Source organism: Rhincodon typus, chromosome 9, assembly GCF_021869965.1.
Source record: "Rhincodon typus isolate 14 chromosome 9, sRhiTyp1.1, whole genome shotgun sequence".
NCBI lineage: Eukaryota > Metazoa > Chordata > Chondrichthyes > Orectolobiformes > Rhincodontidae > Rhincodon > Rhincodon typus.
The window spans coordinates 58,456,767-58,481,442 of NC_063340.1; the positions used below are offsets into that span (position 1 = coordinate 58,456,767).

Sequence of the window (24,676 nt, forward strand, 5' to 3'; positions counted from 1 at the left end):
AAAAGACATGAGGGGCAAATTTTTTACATGGAGGGTGGTTCACATGTGGAATGAACTTCCTGAGGAAGTAGTGGATGTGGGTACAATTACAACATTTAAAAGACATTTGGATAAGTACATAGATAGGAAAGGTTGGAGAGATAGTGGGCCAGGAGCGGGCAGGTGGGACTAGTTTAGTTTGGGATTATGTTCAGTATGGAAATGCTGGACCAAAGAGTCTGTTTCCGTCTGTATGACTCTATACATAGGTTAGATATCCAGTCCAGTGTGAAGAGGAAAGATCCTGCCAAAGAAATAGGAAGACTGTTGAGATGTTCTGAATCAAAAATAGAGTCATCAAAGGAGGTACAATGGAGATAAAGACCAGAATTTTGCTACAGAAAGCCTCTTTGTTGCAGCAAAAATGTTGGAAGACATTGGAAATTCTAATGCCACCTCGAGCCCTTAGGGATGGGAGTCAGCACCTTTCTGGAGAGAGGGTTTATGTATCCTTTGAATATGGAGTCAGGGATCTGTTTGGGGGTGTTGTACTCTTCAGAATTATCAACAATGGAGATAATTGTGCCTAATGTGTCAAGAAGTATCAAGAACAGATACGTTCAGAAAAGTCATATCAAGATGTGTCAGCTGTCAAGAAGTGTATACAAGTGTCAAACTGTCAGTAAGTGTGAAGACCTATCAAGAACTGTCATGACATGTTAAGACTCTAAGAACCAAGACCTGTCGAAATGCATTTTATGAATGGCAATGCTTTTCATAATGAACTGTTAGCTACAGTTTAGATTCTTTAACTAATCTAATTATGTTGTTCTGTTTTGAGCAAGGATACTTGTCGATAGGCAATAATTTGGTATAGATGCAATGAAAGGCCATGGGTGTAGGGGGCTCAATATTGAAAAATGGGTATGAGGGACAATGGATAGGTGGAGAAGCATAGGGTAGCATAATGTATATGAGGGGCCAATGGAGATGGGTAGAGGACTTTTGGTTGAATGAATTGGCATGGATGGGATATGAAGGTGATGGGGTGTGGTGTGCATATCAGGTCTAAGGTCTGGCATAAAGTTTTTTTAGTTTAATTTTTGAACAATGCTAGAACCTTGAGGCAGGCTTTCCCTCTGGCCTGCCTTGTAACCAATAGTCTCATCAGCTCATTTCTTTTTGTTGTGTCCAACTTCCAATCCAGTCTACCTGCAGGCTGAAATTGGGAGTGTGGGCAGCCACTTTTAAAGGTTTGTTAATGGAGCTGTGATTTCTCCTACTCCATGTACCCAATCTGGGAACAAAAACTGGGGCCATAGAAACCAGGAGTAGGCATGGGGTTTTCACATGAAGTTGAGTAGAAAGAAGCAAATCCAGATACTTTAATATATGTGTGTATGACTTAGATATTTTGCCTGTGTTGTTTGAATTTTTTTTTAATTTAGAATGCTTCTGTTGTGTTAAGTTTTTTTCTGTAGTCAACCAGTATGTGGAACAAGATTTGTTTCAACAGGAAGTTGGAGAGTCAATTAACAAACAAAGCTGTCACCATTATGTATAATTTCAGGATATTGTGAGTGTAATACTGTGAAGCCTAAGGCAGAAGGTCTAATTTGATTCCCATTCTTTTTTATTTTTTCTCTTTCACTTCTTTTTGTTTCTTCTGTTCTTTTTCTATCTCTTCTTCCCAATTTCCCTCTGGCACATTGCAGCAGAAAGAGTCTCCTGTGTATTAGGAAAGGTCTGTATCAGAATGGTTGTGGTAACATCAGTAGAGAATTGAGTTAATGTCAGGAGAGATAGTAAGTTGTGCTATTATCATTATTCCATAACTGCAGAGTATATCATTGATGGATCTCAAAGTGAAAACAAGAGCTTGATCCAGAAACCATAACAAAGGCCTCTATCTCTAACTACCAGCACTAAAGTGTCACATGTGCCATGACATGAATTCTCTTCATATAGAATTTGAACTGAAATGCACTCCAGCAAGACCAGAACTGCAATAAAGCAGTCACTGATTTACATGACATGTAATGGTCTGGCCAATATGTGTCTCCATCGTCAGCAATGTAGTTGACTCTAAACTGCCCTCTGGGCAATTAGGGAGGGGCAGTAATGCTGGCCTAGCCAGTGATTCCTTGTCTCATGAGCGAATAAAAAAAACATTAATGAACAGTATTCTAGATTTAAGCAGAATTTAGCTTATATGAACAACTACTGTCTGGGAAGATGGTGGCTTTGTGATAACGTCACTGGAGTAATCCAGAAGCTGTCACTGGAAAGGTGGGAGAGGGATTAAGATCCTGCCTTGGCAGCTGGTGCAATTTAAATTAGCAAAATCTGGAATTGAAACCTAGACTCAGAAATGGTTACTATGATTGTCAACAATTGTAAATAAAAACATCTGGTTCACTAATCTTCTTGAGAGAAAGAAGTCTGCCATCTTTAACCAGTCTTATATATGATTTACAGCGATGCTATAGACACCTAAATGCCCTCTGAAGCGGCTAGCAAGCCAGTCAGCTCAACAGCAAGTAGGAAGAGGCAACAAATGCTGGCCTTGCCAATGATTCCAATTTCATACGAGAGAATTAAAAGAAAAGCAGATCCATTTAATAAGACAAGGAATATATTTTATTCCAGCAACTTAAAATATGTTTTAAAGCTACACATGCATTGATCTCCTGAGGAACTGTGAAAATTATAGATCTGGTAATTAAGTTCTGCTGATATTGAAATATATCGAAAGTAACACTCAGTTCCCTTCATTTTCATTCCACTTATTTATGATCATATTACATCTTGTTTCTACTTTAGTGACAAGTAAATGTGAAAAAAAGGAAGCAGCTATTTTATGTTTTGATTTTGCTGTTCAAGCTTTAATTAACTTTTGAGAACTGAATTTATATTATTTTGCAATAAAATATTTGTTTAGGAATTATTCTACTTGGGGAATATAATTTTATGCAATTTGAATGGGACATAGTGTGAAAAAGTACAATTGTATTTATGGCATCTTTCGAATGACTGATGCTTATATCCGAATTATAAAATTCCAAGTAATAAAACCCATTCTTCCAAGTCCCCACTGTTAGTTTAAAATGTACACCATCATTCATCATATGTAGGCATCATTACCATTTCTAATGTTGAGTTTTGGATCTCTGGCTGATTGATATGCCTGTGGCTTAAATCTGGTTTTCCTAATCCAGTCCTACAGCACAAGGTATTTGTTTCTGTAATATATTGCTCTAAATATACTTCTACAGCTCCATAGCTCAATAAGAAGAATGAAGGTGTATATTTTAAATGTTTGTCACTTTTACAATGTACTTTAATTAACAGGAAAAGAAGAAGGTTGCATGGGTCAAACCTTCTCATTCCTTATTAGTCATAGGAAGCTTGTGGGAGTTAAATATGTACCTCATCAATGTTTGCTGTCAGCTCTAGGCATTGGAAAAGTTTAATTGCACCTGAAATTGCAGTTTAATCAGACATAAATATGTCTGAAGCTTATCGAAATGAATAGTTCTTGCCAGATGTTCTGAGGAACTTGATGAACTGATTTCAAGGTTACTTCATTAACTGGTACTTCACTAACTGGGCATTTTGAGTATCATCATTTGAATGAAGCATAGCAAATTATTATCTAATAATATAAACCAAAAGAAGTGCAATATAATTCCTTTAAAACCGCTGGATAGTTCAACAGAAAGACACTTGGTTTATTAAGCCTGTGCTGAGTCATTGAAGCAGCAAACCAATTAGTTTAATTTCCTGATTCTTCTACATAGTTCTACAATTTTATTCTTACTCAAATATATATTCAAAGTTATTACTGAATCTATTTAATTGGACAATGAGTGTGCTCCCTGGCCATTGTCATTTTCCCATAGAAATTGCATCAGAGTCAGTACCCAGGACTCAGAAGAAAAGATTCTGCCCTGTTCCTCTACTTATAAATCTAAAGGTGTTGGTACATGTAAGATGGGACAAATTAGGCTATAAAGATAAGTATATGGTATTAGGTAATTATATTAGGGAAGATTTAATAGGACCCCACTAGCCAGAGAAGAATAAATATTAGACACACAGCTGGTGCCAGTGAAGTAAATGAAATACCAGTATCCACTGTTGGGATGTGGTAAATCCATAAGGAAGTGTCATGATCTCCTGGGGAACTGTACGATAGCATTTACAGCCTTTGAGAAGTGCCTATTTTTACTTGCAACAGAAAGATTGTTGATACTTGGACATGATAAGGAAGGCCAGATGAACAAAAAAAATGGTGTAAGAGATCGTAAGACTGAGGCCTAAGCAATGTGAAGATTGTATATATGGTACCTGTACGGTTGGATGGTACGATTTCATTTTGTTGTTCAGTGGTCAGTGAATAGATTGGATAGTTTTGGATTCATGTTAAAGGTACAGTAAATCAATGATGTATTTATTTGGTTTGTGTGTGATGCTACAGTCACCTGGCCTCTATTTTTTTGTATATGCCACGTTGATTTATTGTAAATAGTATTCTGTATGTGGATACTTTGATACGTTTACCTCAGAGTCCAGACTGAATAGCAGAGATAGCAATAGGTCCTGTGAGATTTTTAACAGCTTTATCACTTTGTCTAACCACAGTCAAAAGATGTATGAGAACCCAAGCCTCTCTTTTCCTGCATCATCTTTAGGCTTCTATCATTTAGCTTCTGAAATTATTAAGAAATTATATGCAGTGACAAATATCAAACTCTTCCTAGATGTGAGGACAGACTCCAGAACTTTAAATAAAATCATTAATTTAAAAAAATGCAATTGTTTGATTGATCTTGGTGCACAACTAAAACTTACTTTGAATGTACTAATTGTCTGTTTGAGCTTTTGTCTGAAATCACAGACAAACTATTATTCTTCAGTGAACCAACAATTTGCACAGTAATTTTTAAAGAATTATTCAGACTTAAACAAAACCTTTTGAAAATAGATAGAGACTGTTAAGTACTCAGTAAAATAACTTTATGTGGCCTTGAACCACAGTTCAACATTTTTGATTACATTTAAATTAGGATGTTACCTTTTAAAAATAAAGCAGGACTTTATTTGAGAACAGTTTAAGAGTTCTATCTGTTTCAGACTGATGGCCAAAGGGATAGCCACTTTTAAAAAAAATAGTTTTGTTTTATAGGTGCATAAGCAAGAGACATGGGTGATAATTGCATCACAATGGAGTGCTGTAATTTATACTGCTATGACTTTATGTCACTGTGCTGTGTGTTAGTCAACAGAAGCAAAATAACTTGTTATATAGTTGCTTGGCAGAAATAATGTAGATTTAACCATTGACCATGTGACTGAAGAAACATGTATTTGTAACACATTATGACTGAATTATTAAACTCTAATTTTTCATCCTTTCATTTATGTAGATTGTGTTCAGGAAGATCAGTGATGTGAAGCGTGAAGAAGAAGAAAGAATGCGGAGAAAGAATGAGGCTCCATTAAACCTGCCTCCTGACCATCCTGTACGCAGACTTTTCCAAAGGTTCAGACAACAGAAGGAGGCTCGTTTAGCAGCAGAAAGATTGAAGGATGCTAATGATATAGAGAAAGGCATTGCACAGTTAGATGGCCATGTAACAAATGCTGCAGCAACAACCAGCGTGGTTACAGTAACTGAAAGTCCAGCAACTCCAGTCCCTTCACAAGTGGTTAGAGCCTCGACATCAGAGACATCAGACCAGGATAAACTGCAGGCTCCAACATCTGAGCAATTTGCAGCTGCTAGACAATCTGGTGAATCCGGTAAGCGAAAGGGCTGGTCAAAATTTAAAGATTCTGCTTCTAAAGCAGAAGACTGGAATAAAGTATCAAAGGCAGAATCGATGGAGACTTTACCAGAAAGAACTAAAACACGCGAAGAGATGTCTCTGAGAAAAACAGATTCATGTGATAGCGGTATCACAAAGAGCGATCTGAGATTAGACAACGCAGGAGAAACACGGAGCCCTCAGGACCGAAGCCCTGTGCAGACGGAGGCAAAGCACACTTTTTATCCAATTCCTGAACAAACCCTTCAAGCAACCATTTTGGAAGTAAAAAGTGAGCTGAAACAGGACATCAAGTCCCTGAATAACAAGATCACCAACATTGAAAAACAACTTTCAGAAATACTGAGGATATTGAATGCAAGATCCTCAAATTCGCCACAGGAAATATTTGAAATATCAAGACCAACAACCCCAGAATCTGATAAGGAAGACCAACAGTTCTAGCTGAACAGCCTTTAAGTGACAAAAATCTAACATGGAAAAATTCAGGTGTCATTTGCTAAACATCTACTTTAGAGATGAGCTGTCCAGAGTGCTGAAATGATGGGACATGATCTTGCTCGTTTTCTGATTTCTCAGAGGGATGCATAAATATATGTGCACCTCATTGACAGAATGACAACTAAAGAACACTCCTTTTGTTTTTACTGATTTTCTACATTGCATATTTTGATTAATTTAAATGACATAAAATTATGAACAATTATTCTATAAATATCTTTGCATGCAGGCTTATTATGACATTTCATGGAGATAATTGCTGAAAAAATTGATAATTTAAGATTCTTTATTTTGTAGCATAATGTCTGCATAGCTTCTCTATTTAATTGGGGTAACCAAAGGAACTTCTAGGAGATTTTACAGATCTGTACTGTATTTCTTTCGACTCAATATTTACCATTTTTTTTCTAGATTATACACAAAACATATCACTTCATTATGCTCCATGTAGCTTTTTTCCCCCAGAACATCAAGATAAGTTTGTTTATTTATTAATTACAGGAAAGTTACAGCTGAAGACCAATATCAATGTTGCTGCTTTGCAGCTTTTAACTGAATTTGGACCTGCTTCTTGTTCATGCTAACCTCTGCTTTGTTAAAGCAATTCAAATCAACAGCACACTTTTTAAGAAAAGATTTTGGGGGCAGAAATTTCAAAGATAAAAATTAATTGCAATTTTAGAACATAAAAGGGCTGTCAGTTGTTTATGTTCCCTTTCCTGCTGTTTCTGCCTGCAGTCTCCTCACACCTTAGTTGCGTTTTTTCTAAAATTGCTCATTCCCACTTTAAAGCCACTAAATTATGTCGTGCCATTGTGCGACTTCCAGAGAAAGTGGTGGACGTGGGTACAATTACAACGTTTAAAAGACATTTAGATAAGTACATGAATAAGAAATGTTTGGGAGGATATAGACCAAGCGCAGGCAGTTGGGACTAGTTTAGTTTGAGATTATGGCCAGCATGGACTGGTTGGACTGATGGGTCTGTTTCCGTGATGTATGACTCTATACATTCTGCATTTCCTCCTGTATCTTGCCCAAAGTGGTTATTTTTCATAAGTGACTCTACACAGTTAGTATCAACAATCTCTTAAGAGGAGTATCAAAACTGAGTTCAATTTATCTTCACTGATTGCCCCCAACACACACACACACACACACACATTTTGCATAGCAGTTACTGATCAGGAGTGGAAATCCTGGATTATTTCTTCTGTTGTAGTTGTGCTACAACTACTTGAAACACTTAATTGATTTCCAAGCTGAATTCTGAAAGACTTACATCTGTAGGCCAATTTTTATCTTCATGTCACTAAATCAGCCTTCTTTCTTTCAGTGACAGACTCAAAGCGCCATTTTTTTCTTGTTTATCTACTAATCTGCTGTTGAGCTAAAAGAGGCAGATTTTTATTTTCAATTCATTCTCAAGATTTGGACATCACTGACACGACTAGCTTTTATCCAACAGTACAAATGTCAGTACTCAACTTATGGATGCACTTTCCTAGAATCCAAACTTAATATACAGTAATAAAGGCAGCTGAAAAATGGCTGCGTGTATATATATTTAAAAGATGCCAGAGGATGTACATATTTTGACATCACTGCATGATTCCACTGATCACACAAGATAAAAGTGAAATGGGATGAAATTGGTACGCATTTTATTCCACTATAAACATGAATGTAAACAGTAGCTGCTCTGACAGTAAAAGATCAAATGTGGAGAACTCATTCAGTAGCAGCATAAGACAGATGTCAAGTGCAACATAATCAGTGCCGATTTGATACCTGCAGACAGAAGAGAGTTAAACAGTTCAAGACCAACAGAGCATCCACTGAATTAACAGCTCAAAGAAAACATTTTAATAGAAACAACATTGTAACATACCTCAACATAGAGGAAGCTTACTTTAAAAAAAGGATGGTAACAATATAAGTTTGTAATGGCAGCTTTTCTGAATGTTATAATCAACAATTTAAATTTCAGTTTCAGTTTGGTCTTTCACTAAATGGTTTAATGATGTAAAAGTTTCTACCATTGCTGTTATACAAAGTTGTTTGCCCAAAATATAATTCTTTCCAGGGAACCACAGTTAACAATATTGTATGCGTAGAATACTGAAAGGCTATTATTAGGCAGGCTCCAAGAATTCAGTCTTAAACAGGGAATGATGTTTACATTGGTCAGTGAAAATGAGTGGTTTAATTCATTGTCATTAACTAGTAACCTAAATTATTCTAAAGTCTTTTTCAAATATCTACAATTATTTCCATGTAATTTTTCTACAGTAGCCTTTGTTAATCAATCTAGACTGAATTAGCTGATGGTACCATGCAATATGTGTGGTCTGCATAAGAGGTACTTAGAAGAAATGGTTCAATTTTTTTGTAAGTTTTAAATCATTTCTAATATGTATTTTTTTACAATTCCGTTCAAATTACTTCAGATAGCTGAAATCATTATTAAAAACTGTGATTTCCAAAGAACAATAGGTAACTAATTTTCTTAAAACAAGCTAGACAATGAAATAAATTGATAAGACTTTTCTAATTGTGCATTAATCTTGCTGCTGGTAATCCATATTGAAGACTGACACAAGTCTAACAATATGCGATGTAAATTCTGGTTAGCAACTCAATGGACGATGCACATAAAGGAATTTGATGTATAGGGTGTTTGAATTAAACTCTCAGAGGCTGATTAATTCTGTGTAGAGTAGTTACAAGTTGTGGATTAGGTTGCTGAACAAGTCTTTTCCTTAAAGAGTGAAACCTTCTGAACTTTGGGGAAAATATCAATTTAAAGATGAAACCAGGTTCGTAACATTGTTACAAATAACTGGTGAAAATTGTGATATTTAAGAAAAACCTCTTTTGAATTTCCTTATTTGTAGGGGCTTTTTGCATGAACCTGCAAAGTGCATTAAAATAGGGTCCTGTAGGAATGTGCTTCACTTATTTTCTTCCCAAATCAAAGAAGCACCAGATAACCTACAATATTGATTCAAGTCTACTACTTTAATTTTATCACTAGTGTAATTATGCACATACTCCTGTGAGCATGGCAAAAGTACTGAACTATTTTTGTGGTCAGCAAGAAAAGCTGCCAGTAGTAGCATATGTACCAGTTTTGCAACATTTACCGAAAATCAATTAAAAATAATTTATGCACATCATATATATTAATATATTCCTGTAACAAAAAAGAAACATGAAGCACAAATTATTTGATTTGTAAAGACATGTAAACTTTATTTATAACAATAAAGAATATTTTATACATACTTAAGCTTTTGGATTTGTGTATAAATCAATGAGATCAGTGATTGTCTGCTTATTAAATAGTCACATTTTCCCTCCTTTTTTAATTTCATTTTTGAAACAATATGCTGCGTGATATGGTTCTCATGTTATTCATTAGTTAACACTGACATATAAAAAATACTGTCTTCATCTTGGGAACCTTATTTAGTCCACTAAAAAAAGACAGAAACATCATTCTGAAGCAATTAAAAGCCCTACAACAGCAAGCATTGTTTGGCAGTCAATTTCTAGGCAATTGCAAGGATCAGCACAACTAATGGAAATTTAACACTAATCAGTTGATCTGAGAAAGATCATAATAGGACCTATACAGGACATTATAATGTCACAATATAATTAGAATGAATTCGAATTTTTTTGAGGTTTGAGGTAAGATAAATTGTGACAGGTTATATGCAAAATAAAACTTACAGCATCCAAAGATGGCTCAACCTTAGTTAGACTAAAACTATATTCTTTAAAAAAAGTATGAATACAACAAAAAGTCAAATGAATTGTGAGAAATTACTAAGAATAATCAGAAGAAGAATATTCAGAACTATTTAAAGCCATAGCTATCCAATGGACCAATGCAAACTAGTAACCATTACTGGCAGAACAATATCTACTCAGTGTACACAAAGAGGATTAACACTTTTTCATGGAGAAATTGTTCAAGCAGTCTATAATTCTGCTGAAAAAAATAAAGGTTTTCTAAACAACCAACAAGGGGCACTGTTAAATTTATGGTTAAATTAGAATCACAAAATTTGTTTAAACTTTAAGTCTGGGATGAAATCAATGCCAAAAGACAGTACAGAAAAGTGAGGGATCAAGAGAGGAAATACACATGCAGAAGCAGCTGATTTGGAGAAATAAGATTTGTCAGTCATATTTTAATGTTCTTTTAATATGAACAGGTTTATCTATGACTTTTGTTCCTGTTCCTTTTTATTCTATAGTCCCACATTATTCTCCAGATGACAATTCTCCTTCCCATTCATTGGCCTGTCTTCATAGTTATGACTTGGTAAATTCCTTCATTTCATCCCCAGCATGCCTCTCTTCCTTTATTGCATTTCCTGCCTACATAATTAACAAAAACAATTTGTTTACATTTCTCATTGTGCTTTTGTTGTGAGGTTCAAAGCAGAGATAAGGGTTCCAGTAGCAAATGGTTTGAGGTGGACAATGGGCAGAACATTACTTGCCCTGCCAGCAGATTTACTGGTGGGGCTGCCTCTGGACCACATCCACCTCGCCTCAGCTTTGATGTCCCACCTCCAGTAAATTAACCTTCTCAGAACGTTGAATTCAGGCTGCATTCCCCACTGACTCTGGATGGCAAGGTGGGAAATTATACGATCTGGAAAATCCTGCTCAGCGTTAGAAGTAGGTGGTCTTTGACACAGGAAAGTCTTGCATTGGCAGTCCAACCTAAGTGGAATAGGACTGCAAGGTTATGCATAGTCCGATTCAACTTAAGAAGAGGTGGAATAAATATTGCCATGGTTATAATTTTGTAGCTGTGGCAGAGGACAAGCCTTCTATCTTTCCAAGATTTAGTTGATGGAAACTGTGTCGAAGACTGGTTGTTGGACAAGAAGTCTAACAACACAGAAAACATGGAGGCTGTGTGGAGATGAAGCTGGGTGTCACAAGTAAACATGTGGAAGTTGACCTCAAGGGTGTGATCCTTGATGACTCCAAATGTAGTGATGAGGGGTAACAGAAGGTTCCATTGCTGATGATGATTTGGCTAAATGTAATTCAGTAGAAGTCAACTCATGCAAGGGAAAATCCACTGGGCTGAAGATTGGAGTAAATGCACTGAAGGATAATGGTGTGGGTGATCAAGACAAGGACTTGGTTACCCACACTCAAGATAGAAGAATGTATGTCTAATGTTTGACCATGCATAGATTACATATACGTAATTTCAATGACTATGGAGACAGGGGACACAAAATGTAAAGGTAGAGGTTATTGAAACAAAGAAGACGTGATTGCAATTAAGATCAATATTATTTTCATTTCTGATATAAATTTACCTTGTTGGTAGAACTATCCTTGTATTATCAAATGTAATGTAACAGCTTGCCGTGATTCAGTTAAATTTAGTTCATTAGAATGTGTGCTTTTTCTATTGTGATGTAAGCACTCAAATGTAAGCACAGATATGGAAGAAGGTAAACTGCTGGTGAATGTCTAGCCAATGCACTCCTTGACCTGCTATCACTGATGATGCAATGTTTCAGCTTTGCATCGCAATCTAGTTCAGGTTAATTCCTATAGATAAACAGTTTTTTTTTCATTTAATATGACCCCTCAAATCTTCTTTGGTATTAGGTAACCAGATTTAATTTATCAGCTAATCTGCATTAATCTCAGTTAGTAAAACAGACACTGAATCCTAATTGAATTTTGTAAATTAGCCTGTAGCATGTAGCAAGTACAAAAATTTGCTTGGTGGGAATCACTCAAATATATACGTGGAATAAGTGTTTTGAACAGTCTGTCTGCCTTTTATAACACTATTAAATTAGGAGACAAGACTTTGGTAAAATATTAGGTACGGGAATTTCATATATTTGCATTAATTTGACTAATTGACACCAAAAGGATTTAAATAACAGGTAATTTCAATGTGCTTTTAAAAAAGTTATGCCAATGAGTGCTAATAAAGTCACTATAGTCCTACGGATCATAGGGCTGCTCTCCCAGAGAGAGCCAACTGGTGGTGGTTTAACCTGACAGTTACCACACCTCAGGCCAGGGAGAGGTTGAGAAAGAGAGTTTTTCATGGTAAACTCAGACGGTGCAGCAGTTGAACCCATGTCATTGGTGTTACTCTGCATTGCCATTCAACCATCCAGCCAACAGAGCTAACCCACCCCACTATTTTTTTTGCAGTATAATTCACATACACCAAGGGAGACAAATTTGTTTGCACAGAAATGCTGCACGATTACTTGATTGTCTGGAAGCAAGCAGTGCCAAAAACCTGACCACATTCTCCTTTATTATCAATAAAGAATGTCATGGATGGTATCCACTGCAAACTTCCCTTCCCCCGCCAAGGAAACTGATGTAGCTCCATTTCCAGTGAATTTCTCTCCCCAAATCTTATGCATTGCAGGAGACACATATTAAATTTACTCAGATAGTAAATTCGAAGATGACAATGCAGCCAAAAGGAATCCAAGTTAAGAAAAATTGTTTTGCATTTTAAATTTAAACTAATAAGGAGATTTTTAGAAGTCCAGTATTTTTACTTGCTTGACAGTACAGAACTTGAGCAGTGCCGTAAAATGGAGCAACAATTTATACCTCATGCGATGCTGAGTTGCTGGCAAGTGGACTCTGATTGGTAGAGGTAATAAACTGTTGCCCTTGAGAGTTGGTATTCTCATGATTCTGTCCTGATGAATGTTGATGAAAAGATTTGACAGCATGTTTCTTTTTTAACACCATCAATATTTATACGAGTAACAAAATACAGCACAGTTAACAGAAGATTTAATTTTTGACTCGGTCATATTCAATTCCTACTTGGGCATAGCAGTAGAAATATGCCAGAACTGCCACAGGTATCCATGGCCAACCTGCAAAACAAAAATAATAATCAGTGCTGATTACAAGGATCATGCATGGATCTCCTGTCCTTAGATATTGCTCACAGTTTAATTAATATAAAATTTATTTGGCATACTTAATTAGATTTTATACTGAATTCCATCACCAACTGCAATGTGCTTCTGATATAGCAGGTTTTGGCTTCAATATCCATTCTATAAGCGCAAAATACAATATTAATGGAGTGCTAAACTGTCAGAGATGCTGATTTTCAGATGACATAGTCTGCACTTAGCTGGAAGTAAAGGATGCCGTGACACCATTTTGAACAAGAGCAGAGAAACATTAGGGAAGCTGTTTTTATTTTGAAGAGGAAAAGGAACTGTGGCTCAGACTTGATGAGCTGAAGTCCAATCTCTAAGTGTAAACTTATCTGGGCAACTTGTTTCAGGAGGTAATCATACCTAGGCTAGGCTCTTCAGATTGGTCTGTGGTCAGGGACAAGGTGAAATTGACAGCCTCAGCCTTTGCAATTATCCAATACCTTTAACAATCTTTCAGCTTGTTTGGATGACAGTAGGGATTGCAAAGATGATGAGTAAATTATCCACACACCATAGGGCAGTCAAGTGGCAGGAGTAAAAAGGAATATAGTTATCGTAGGAGACAGCATGGTTGCGAGATATATACTGTTCTCTGCAACAAAAACTGAGTGTCAAAGGCTGTGTTGCCTGCCCGGTGCCACGTAAAAGGAGATTGCCTCAGGGCTGGAGAGGAATTTGTAAGTGAGAGGCAAAATATTCAGTTGGAATGGTCATGTGGGTACCAATGACACAGGTAGGACTAAAAAGAGGATATATTAAGGGAGTATTGGCAACTATGGGCGAAATTTAAATAGAAGCAGAATCACAAGGGTAATGATCTCTGAAATGCTACCTGAGCCATGAGCAAACTGGTACAGCATGGACAATATCAGAAAGTTGAATGAGTGGCTTGAAAGATTGGTATGGGACAAAAAGGTCTGATTCATGGAGCACTGACATGAGTACTGGGAAAGAGGGACGCATACTATTGGGGTGGCCTGCACTTGAACCATGCTGAGATCAGTGTCCTGGTGAACTGTTTAACTAGAGCTGCACAGAGGGTTTTAAAGCAACCCTTTAAGGGGAGGGGAAGGGGAAAAATTAACATGAAGAAAAATTTGGAAAGTTAAAGAGAAAGGACAAGACAATAGTGCAGGTTAGAGGAAGGGACAGAATATACAAACATAACAGCACCTCGGCAAATAAGGTCTGAATAGGGAAATATAGCAAAAGGACAGAATTAAATGCTCTTTATCTGTATACACGCAGCCCTTGTAACAAGATGAAAAAGTTGTTTTCACAACTAATAGTAAATTATGATGATATGATAGCCATCACAGAGACCTGGTCACAAGTGACCATGATTGGGAGCTAAAACCTCAACAGTATTGGACATGTTGAAATATCTGGGAAAAAGGAAAAGGCAGGGATAGCTCTGTAAATAAAGGATATTCAGTACAGCAATGATAAATTATCTTCATTCTGAAGATCAAGATATAGAATCAGCTTGGACAAGAAATAAAATGAATTAAAGCATTTGTCTCGGTACTTTATAGGCCCTCAGCATGACAACCACTTCGTAGGACAGAGTGTAAATGAACTAATAATGTGGGCTTGTAAAAAAGTCACTGCAATAATTGTGGGGGATTTTGAACTTAAAATAAATTGGATGAATCAAATTGGAAAATGTAAACCAGACGGTGAAATCATAAAATGTGTTTGGAACAATTTCTGAGAACAATATGACTTGGAACCAACCAAGCGACAAGCTATTTTAGACTAGAAATGAAGAACGTTATGATCTGCTTGGCAAAGTACACTAATTCTCAACTCTTGTTACTCCCAGGTTGCCAAAAACGTTGAGGATATAATCAAAGTATGCAAAGTCCCCAAGTTGGAATCAAGTTAACAGAAAACACAGACCTGGTTCCTGTACTTAACAATAACTACTGTTTGTTGCAAATAAGTAAATTCTAATCACAAATCAATGGCTATGAATGATCAATGTACAGGTCTACCAGTTAAACAACTCTAAGTCCCGTTCAAAAAAAATAAACACACATAAAAACACAAACAATTTTAAAAATTGGTTTTATGGGTGGAAAACAAAAATATTGGGAAACAGATTTCAATAGCACAAGTCCACAGAATTTATTGTGACGTTCCTTTTGGTTGCTGAGACCTTCTGTTCTTCAATCTCCTTTTTCTAGGTTTTTCCAATTCTTTCCAGGAGGCACACTAATTAAAAGGTCTCTTAGTTTCTGGTCAAATCAACAGCTTACAGCAACAGGTGGGAGAAAATCTGGCTTTCTTCAGACTTCAGATATTCTACTCACATCACCTGCCCTTCCAGCCGTTCAAAGTCTTCTCACTGAATTCTTCATTCCCAAAAGCTGTTCTGCTACACAGGAAGCAGAGAATTGTCAGCAGGCTGATGACTTTTGTATTCATGACTTGTCAAAATTACACAAACCAATCAGCTACATGTTACCAGCCAAGGCACACACTGCACACAGTTGCCCCTACTCTTTGAACAAAGCAGCAGTGTAAACATCACACACAATGAGTTCCAGCAATTCCTTACAAACTTCCTAATTTTAAAACTTTCATTTTTCCATAGTAGTCCCTAATCTAAAATTTAGAAAATAAATTGATACCATACTTTTACATAAATAAGCCAGGTTTAATTAATGACCTTGTAGTACAGGATTCTCCTGCTAAAAGCAATCACAACATGATAGAATTTATTTTAATGGTGAGAAATGTGGGTTTGAAACTATAGTCTTAAACTTAAATAAAGGCAATCACAAGGTTTCTAGGCCCGAAACGTCAGCCTCTCTGCTCCTATGATGCTGCTTGGCCTGCTGTGTTCATCCAGCCCTGCACCTTGTTGTCTCGGATTCTCCAGCATCTGCAGTTCCTACTATCTCTTAAGAAGATAGAGTTGGCTAAAGTGGAATGGGAAAATAGGTTTCAAGGTAAGATGTCAGGGAAAGAATGGCAAACAGTTGAGATGTATCTAAACAGATACATGAATGGGCTGGGAGCCAAGGGGTACAGATCCTTGGAAAATAGGCGACAGGTTTAGATAGAGGATCTGGATCGGCGCAGGCTTGGAGGGCCGAAGGGCCTGTTCCTGTGCTGTAATTTTCTTTGTTCTTTTGTTCTTTGTTAAGGTGATAATTCTTAAATGTCATCAACAATATATTTCATTGGGAAAGTCTACAAGGAGAATGCACCATCTGTGGCTAACTAAGGAAGTTATGGATGGTATCAAAATGAAAGATGGGCAATACTACAAAGGTAAGTGGAGGGGCAGAAGTTTAGGAAAATTTTAGAAGGCAGGAAATGATGACAAAAGAAGGTAAATTGTATGAGAGAAAACCAGCATGAAATATACAAACAGTAACTTCTGCTTTAAGTATATAAATAGGAAACGACTAACAAAAATGAGCATTTGTTCTTTGGAGGGTGAGACTTGGAATTAATCATGGGAAGCAAGGAAATTGCAGAGAATTTGAATCCACCTTCACAGGACGAGACAGTAGAAACATTCCGAGATTAGAAGAAAATCAAAACCAGAAGGGAAAGAGGAGAGTAAAACAATCCCTATCACCAGAGAAAAAGTAATAGAATTAATGAAACTAAAGACCTGTTGACATGCATCACAAACTCATGAAAGAAAAGGCTGCAGAGATACTGGATTAGTTGGTTGTTAGCTTCCAAAATTCCTTAGATTCTGGAAATGTCATAGCTGATTGGAAAATTCCAGAATTTAACACCTCTATTCAAGTAAGCAGGGAGATGGAAAGCAAGAAATTTTAAGCCACTTAACCTTTACACGTCATTTTCAGGTTGAATGGACTGCCACAGGGATTAGTGCTGTTCATCAACTATTTACAATCTATATTAATGATTTAGATGAAAGGATTGTGCTGCAGTACTGCAGCCAAATTTTCTATCAATGCAATGATTGGCAAGAATGCAAGTTGTAAGGAGGATACAAAGAGTGTGCAAAGGATATAGATAGATTAAATGAGTAGGAAAAATTTTGGCAGATACAGGATCATGTGAGCAAATTTGACTTGAATTATTGTCATATGTACCCAAATACAGTGAAAAGTTTTGATTTGCGTGCAGGTACAGGCAGATCATAACATACAGACCACAGGGTGAACAGAGCAAGGTGTACAAATTTACGGTTGCACGGAAGTTGTACAAAAGTAAGATCAGCATTAGGTTCGAAATTAGAGAGGTCCATTCAGCAGTCTAATAACAGTGGGAAAGAAGCCTGAACCTATTGGTACATTTATTTAAGCTTTCATATCTTCTGCCTGACGGGAGAAGTTGCAAGGGATTATAGGCAGGGTGGGAAGAGTCTTTGATGATGTTGACTGCTTTTCCATGGCAACATGAAGTGTAGATAGAATCAATGGATGGGAGGTTGGCTTGCATGATGGTCTGGGCTGTGTTCACAACTTTCTGTAGTTTCTTACGGTCCTGGGCAGACCTGTTGCTGTACCATGCCGTGATGCACCCAAGATAGTATACTTCCTATGGTGCATCTGTAAAGGTTGGTGAGGGTCCTTATGGACATGCTAAATTTCCTTAGTCTCCTGAAGAAGAAGAGACAATGTTGTGCCTTTATGATCTTCACATCTACGTGGGTGGTCCTGGATAGATTGTTGGTTACCATCACACACTGGAATTTGATGCTCTCAACCCTCTCCACCTCAACTCCATTGATGTAGATAGGGGTGTGTTCTCCTCCTTTCTTCCTGAAGTTGATGATCAGCTCTTCAGATTTGCTGACATTGAGGGAGATATTGTCATCTTTGCACCACGACACCAAACATTCAATCTCCTTCCTGTATGCTGTCTCATCATTGTTTGATATCTGGCCTACAATGGTGGTGTTATCAGCAAACTTGTAGATGGCATTTGGATGAAATTTTTGCCACACGGTCATGAGTGTACAGGGAGCACGGTACGGGGCCAATTACACATCCTTGAGGACTATCCTAGAGGAGGAGTTGTTGTCTGTCTTCACTGATTATGACCTGTGGGTGAGGAGGCTGAGGATCCAGTTGCAGAGGGTGGAGCTGACACCTAGGTCTCGGAGTTTGGAAATTAGCTTGGTTGGGATTATAGTGTTGAAGACGGAGCTGTATTCGATAAGTAGAAGCCTGATTTATACATCCTTGTTATCCAGATGTTCCAGGATGAGTGTAGGGCTAGGGAAATGGCGTCAGTAGGCAAACTGCAAGGGCTCGAGGCAGGCTGGGAGGGTACAGTTGATGTGAGCCATGACTAGCCTCTCGAAACACTTCATAATTATGCAGGTCAGAGCCACCAGGTGGTAGTCATTGAGGCACGTTGCCTATGTTTTCTTTGGTACTGGGATGACGAGGAATTTGAGATTGTGCTTTACTTTTCCTTCTGCAAAAAAGCAATGTACTATACAAACGGACAGAGACACTACAGAATGTTGCAGCAGAGAAAGATACACCACTATCCAACTTTAACAGGCTTCTTAAAACTTACATCTTTAACCATATTATGAGTTGTCTGCCCTGATATCTCCTTAAATGGCTCAATGTGATAGTTTGTTTTATAATGCTTTTGTGAAGCACCTTGGGAGGTTATATTACATTAAAGGAATTATAGAAATATATGTTGTTGTAACAAAAAATTTAGAAACATATGAATAGTCCTATTTAAATTATCCGACACAGACCATCAGTAGCAGTAACTAGAAAGGACATTTGTCCATCAAACAGGCCGGAAATAAAGGAACCAATAACTAGCATCATGAAGGTAAGTCAAATTCATAATCTCTAATGTGATAAGAAAAGGGTTCACAGCAAAACCACTCAATGAAAGGTCTCAGAACTCTGAACAGAGGAAGATGACAAACTTTCACTGACACTCATAACTTAAGTATTCAATAACCGATCACAAGGCAGTATAGAATTCTAACTTTTCAGTTTTGTAAAACAAGGATAAGTACTGGATTTAAAACTGCTGTTATTTTTCTTCAAAAGCTACTCAATGCAAATTTGTAAAATCTGTGATATTGAACAATTGTTAATACCTGTTGAATGCTGTTGAACTCTTTAACAAATAGTCATAATTTTTAATTCTCTGTTGTAACGGTTCATTGTTTACTCTTTCATATCGGAAAGATGACTCGAATACAGCAAAACACTTCATAAAAGGTTAGTGAAACTGCTGTCCACCAAATACCCAGGAACTAATGATCACATTTTGGTGAAGTGAGAAGAAAAAGGAGTACTCCTCTTGGTCTCATCACTAAGTCTCTGGAAACCGCCAGCTCTTTCATGGGCCTGTTCACAATCATTCATTTCCCAGGTTGTGCCTAACATCAGCTCAGGATAGGAGCCAGTCATATTCCCATCCTACCAGATCTGGCTGGTCAGAACTGGGGCTCTAGATCTCCTGTGCTGGCATTTTGTATCTTGTTTTATATCGACTTAGTAGACCCAGAGTCATAAGCAAAAATTAAATGACTCATTTTCAGTTGTGTACTGATTTGTTTGTATAATTCCAGCATTTGTTCACCAAGTTTAATTTAATGCCAGCATTAATAACATACTTATTTTAGACAAAACACTGCAACTTTAATGCCAAGTGCTACCATTATCCTTTGATTTACTGCCCAAATATTATTACAATAATCTGACTTGAAAATAAAAGGTTTAGTGGCGAAATAACTAACAAAATGAAACAAGGATATACTAACCTCTTCAGCAGATTGGACACAAGAATAGTTACAACAGAAATAACTGTCAAGTTTACCCTATTGAAAAATAGAACTGTGTTTTCTCTGGATATTTGTATTTACTCCTGATCCTCCTGCCTTATAGAGGTTAAAAACTTTTGCCGGGTCTCTTTCATTTGTCTTTAAGGATTACTGGTTAGATTGCTTATTACCTGACAAAACAAGGCATGAGTTGAACAAGCTTCTGTATTCAGCTCAATTTGAAATATTTACATATTTAAGGAGTCTAATGCCTATTTACGGTCAGCTCCTTGGGATATTAAATGTTCCCTGAGATAATATGGTAACTAGCACAACTCGCATGCAATTCTACCTGTATGTTCAGTGGCATGATGACAAATTTACATGGGTTTGATTAGTTTTGGAGAGCAATTAGAACCCACAAATGTCTACTAAAACGCCAGAGGGAGAGATGATGGAGCCAGTTCTGGTATTTAGTTTGTAATGACCTAGCACTCTAGTGCAAATTTTAATGGGTTTCTTGAGTGGCACGTTAGTAAATAGGCTAGTAATGTCCAAGCATTATGGTACTGCTGTCAAAATGTACACCTTGTACTCACACAATAGTGGTGGGTCTTGGCCACTGCTATATAGGGCTGAATTTTACATTTTTTTGCCTGAGCAGCATTGAGTTTTTTGGATGGTTTCTCACCATAAGGCTTAGCGAGATTTTTTGCCATATCAAACCAAACTCATTTCATTAGCTACCTACCTCACTCTGATGACATCTTTCATAGAAATTCATAGAATCCCTACAGTGTGGAAACAGGCCCTTCAGCCCAACAAGTCCACACCGACCCTCAGAGCATCCCACCCAGACCCATCCCCCTATAACCCACCTAATCTACACATCCCTGAACACTACGGGTAATTTAGCATGGTCAATCCACCTAGCCTGCACATCTTTGGACTGTGGGAGGAAAGTGGAGCAGCCAGATGAAACTCACACAGACACGGGGAGAATGTGCAAGCTCCACACAGACAATCGCCCGAGGTTAGAATCGAACCCGGGTCCCTGGCTCTGTGAGGGAGCAGTGCTAACCACTGAGCCACTGTGCCACCCCTCTTATGTCTGATTCAATCCTGATATTATCATGTGCCACTCCTGGATGAAGTCACCACTCCAAGGATATCCACGGAGAGATCAGCGTCCCTGGTGCCAGCACCATCTCTGAAAGACCGCTGTACACCCAGACGAGCACTGGCATTCTTAAGCTGCCCTGCCCGGTGACTGAGACAGTGCAATGGTGTCAGAAAAAGGTAAGTTACACCATGATTTCCCGACAGGGACCTGGAGGTCATGCCAGATGGGGTGGTGTAAATGTGGGGGGGTCTTCTTTATGGAGAATCGGCAGAAGCCACACCACCAGACCCTAGCAGCCCAGTCTGAGGTAGTTTCCTGGGACAGCGTGTTCTCATGGTGTGGAGAAATGGCTAGAGTGCCATAAGAAGCTCAGTGACCTTCTTCTGCTCCACCAGGATAAGAGCCATAATGTTCTCTCTGCCACATCATACTCACTCAATCTCTGCTACCACACCCACCTTCCACCAAGGCTCATGCTCTGTCATTCTACCAATTGCCTTTAAGGTCATCCCTGTCAACTTATTCTTAACCCTCCAATCTCCCTCACCATTAATTCTGCATAGCCTCTGCTGTGCCTACTCACTTGGGAAACCTCACCACTTCTCTGCCACTAGCATCACCAATCACAGCCATGTCACCCACTTTCAGCTCACTCAATCCTTTGCTATAGTGTTAGTCATTGCACCTACTTCCTCTTCACTTGCAATGGATTAATTAGTATTTTTGGAATGCTATTAGTGGCTGCTCGTGTGAAAACTGATACAAAGTATTTACTCAACTCCTTCCACTCTGACGTCTATGGTGAGAATTATCAACAGCTAGATTGGTGGCACATTCAGTAAGACATTAATGAAGTGAGTTGCAACATTAATAAGGCAATTAACAAGCTGTAATCTCTCTTCATTGGCAACTTGCTGCTGTCTAGTTAGAAACTCACTTTGCCTTTTGGCAAATGCATGAAAGATGCAGCAAGTTCCTTCTGATGTCGAGATTTAAATGTCTCCTATCTCCACTTGACATTCAGTGACATTACCATCACTGAATTCCTTCCCATCAATATCTTGGAGGATCACCATTGGCCAGGAACTCATTTGGACTAGCCACATAAATACAATGACTATAAGAGCTAGTCAGAGGTTGGGAATTCTGTGCATCTATCTTCTGACTCCCTAGTATATGTTCACTATCCACAGGCACAAAGAATGTTATGGAATACTCTCCAGTTGCTCAGAAGGGTGTGACTCCAGTCACACACAGTTGATACAACACATGACAATGTAGCCTGGTTGATCAGCACTTCATCTGCCACCTTAAACAATCACCCTCTCAACATCCAGCTCACAATGACACTAGTGCGTACTGTCTACAAGATTCACTGTAATAACTCGCCAAGGTTCCTTTGAAAGCATCTTCTAATCTTGTGACATCTGCCACCTAGAAACACAAGGGCAGCAGGCACACGGAAGCACCTCCAACTGCAAGCTCCCCTCCGAGCCACACATCAGCCGGAGCCTGTGGAGCCTATATCTACATCACATGGACTGCAAGAAGATGGCTCGCTACCACCTTCTCAAGGGCAATTATGGATGAGCAAATGCTGGCCTTGACAGTGATGTCCACAGCCCAAGAAAGAATTTTTTTCTTGAAAACATGTTTATGAAAACACTTCTATAAATGGAGAAATGCACAGTTCAATGAAGAAGAGAGACTGTTTGAAATTACAAGAGAGAAACTTTATGGTAAGTATCAGTTAAGACACTGGTTATGTTTCTTGATAAAATTACTTGGTTCTATACTTTTCCTTTATTTCTGTTAAACCTCCCAGAGCCATATTATTCCTTAAGGTGATGCTGCTGGAATAGAGAAGTGCTCTCCTTCCAGCCTTTACTTATAGCAGTCTTGATTGAAAAATTATTAGGTATGCCAGAGTCATGGAATCCCAACAGTGAAGATAAAGGCCATTCAGCCCATTGAGTTTTTACTGACCCTTCAAAGAGCATCCCACAGCCCCCAAGCATTAGCAGGTAGTGCAGCTGACCATGATCACAGACATATATCCTATCAGTTAACAGCAGACATGAGTGGGTAACGGCTTTCTCCTGCACTACAATAATACTGCTCCAAAAGTGTAAAATTATTTGCTGTAAGTCTATATATTAATGAACATGATACCTATTTCATGCTCGTGACTACCTTGACCTTCTTATCCATGCTGTCACACTACTTGTACTTTTAAGCCATGTGTTAAATCCACAACAGTCTAGCAGGAGTCTATCAAGTAGAGAGTTCCCAAGGAAGAAGGCAATAACCAAATCATCAGGTTCAGAGCCTCAGACTATCAACAAAGTATGTCAAGGTCTTTCTTCACAGTACTAAATGTAAGCTGCTGACATGATATTCAATTTGAATTAATTATGCAATTATTAAGACATTCAGGGAAATATATTTTACTCACTTCCACATGCACCTGTTTCAGACTATTTATTTACATAATACTTGCATCTAAAAGGCAACTACTACAGAACTGCTATTAACGTGAACAATTCATACTGCTGAATAGGCTGCAGTCAGAAAACAAATTAATCAGTTCTAATTTATACGATTCACATTTTTAACTTGTATTAATGGCGATAATCAACTACAAGAAACAAGGATTCACAATCATTTTTCCTTTACTGACGAGCTTAAATTCTTGTTTAAATTCTACTCCAACCTAAGCTATTTTCTCTGAAATTCATTATTGGTTTCTAAAAGATAACATTTCTGATCTTTTGAAATATGATCGACTACATAGACTGTTGTTTAATTTGTTTGAACAAAGGAAACATGTTTTGAAAAATTCAAACTGTAAAGAAGAATGCAATCAGGCTATACCAACAATGAAACAGAAGCAAGATCAGGCCGTCTATCTCACCCTCCATATGTCTTGTATTAATAAGCTATAGGTAAACACTAACCTTGATTTTCAGTCCTGGGTTGGGTGCACAAAGTTGGGAAAAATCCACCCTCTGCGAACCTGACCTTTATAAATGGCTGCCCACACTTATGATCCTTGGAAAGAGGCTATTACAATCAGGGAAGAATCAAAAAGGCTGCCAGTTCCTGATGCAGATTGGGTGGAAAGCCTGCATTGGGGCTCAAAGCTTAGAAATAACAACCAAAAAATTAGGCATCCCTCCTCATGACTCCCTCCCATCCTACATACTGTCAATACCCCATTAAAGCCACTCTATGCTGATTTACCCATTCTCTGCACTCTTTATAGATCTTGTGCCACCCTATACTCATTTACCAATTCCCCAGGCTGTTTATAGCTCCTGTATCACTCTATACCCATTGTCTATCCTCAACAGCCCCACAAACTCCTTGTGTCACATTATTCTCACAATCCCCCATAAACCATTACAGCCTCGATACAAACTCATTCTAACTGATGCCAATTCATACCCTCCACCCACCACCCCTTGCTCTCCCCTCTCCATTCCAACTCATCTTGGCCAAACATCATGCAGCA

General features: G+C 38.0%; 2 protein-coding genes across 2 annotated transcripts in view; one reads left to right on the forward strand and one right to left on the reverse strand.

Annotated features, from left to right (window-relative positions):
• Positions 1-6,254, forward strand: part of kcnh1a (potassium voltage-gated channel, subfamily H (eag-related), member 1a) — a 229,257-nt gene extending 223,003 nt beyond the window's left edge. Inside the window, exon 11 of the mRNA XM_048601104.1 lies at positions 5,409-6,254. Coding sequence (XP_048457061.1) covers positions 5,409-6,254 — 846 coding nt within the window. The remainder of the gene's footprint in view (positions 1-5,408) is intronic.
• Positions 6,255-9,540: 3,286 nt separating this feature from the next.
• The window catches only part of hhat (hedgehog acyltransferase), a 196,191-nt gene continuing 181,055 nt past the window's right edge, over positions 9,541-24,676 (reverse strand). Inside the window, exon 10 of the mRNA XM_048601411.1 lies at positions 9,541-13,222. Within this exon, the coding sequence (XP_048457368.1) occupies positions 13,137-13,222 (86 nt within the window). The 3' untranslated portion in view covers positions 9,541-13,136. The remainder of the gene's footprint in view (positions 13,223-24,676) is intronic.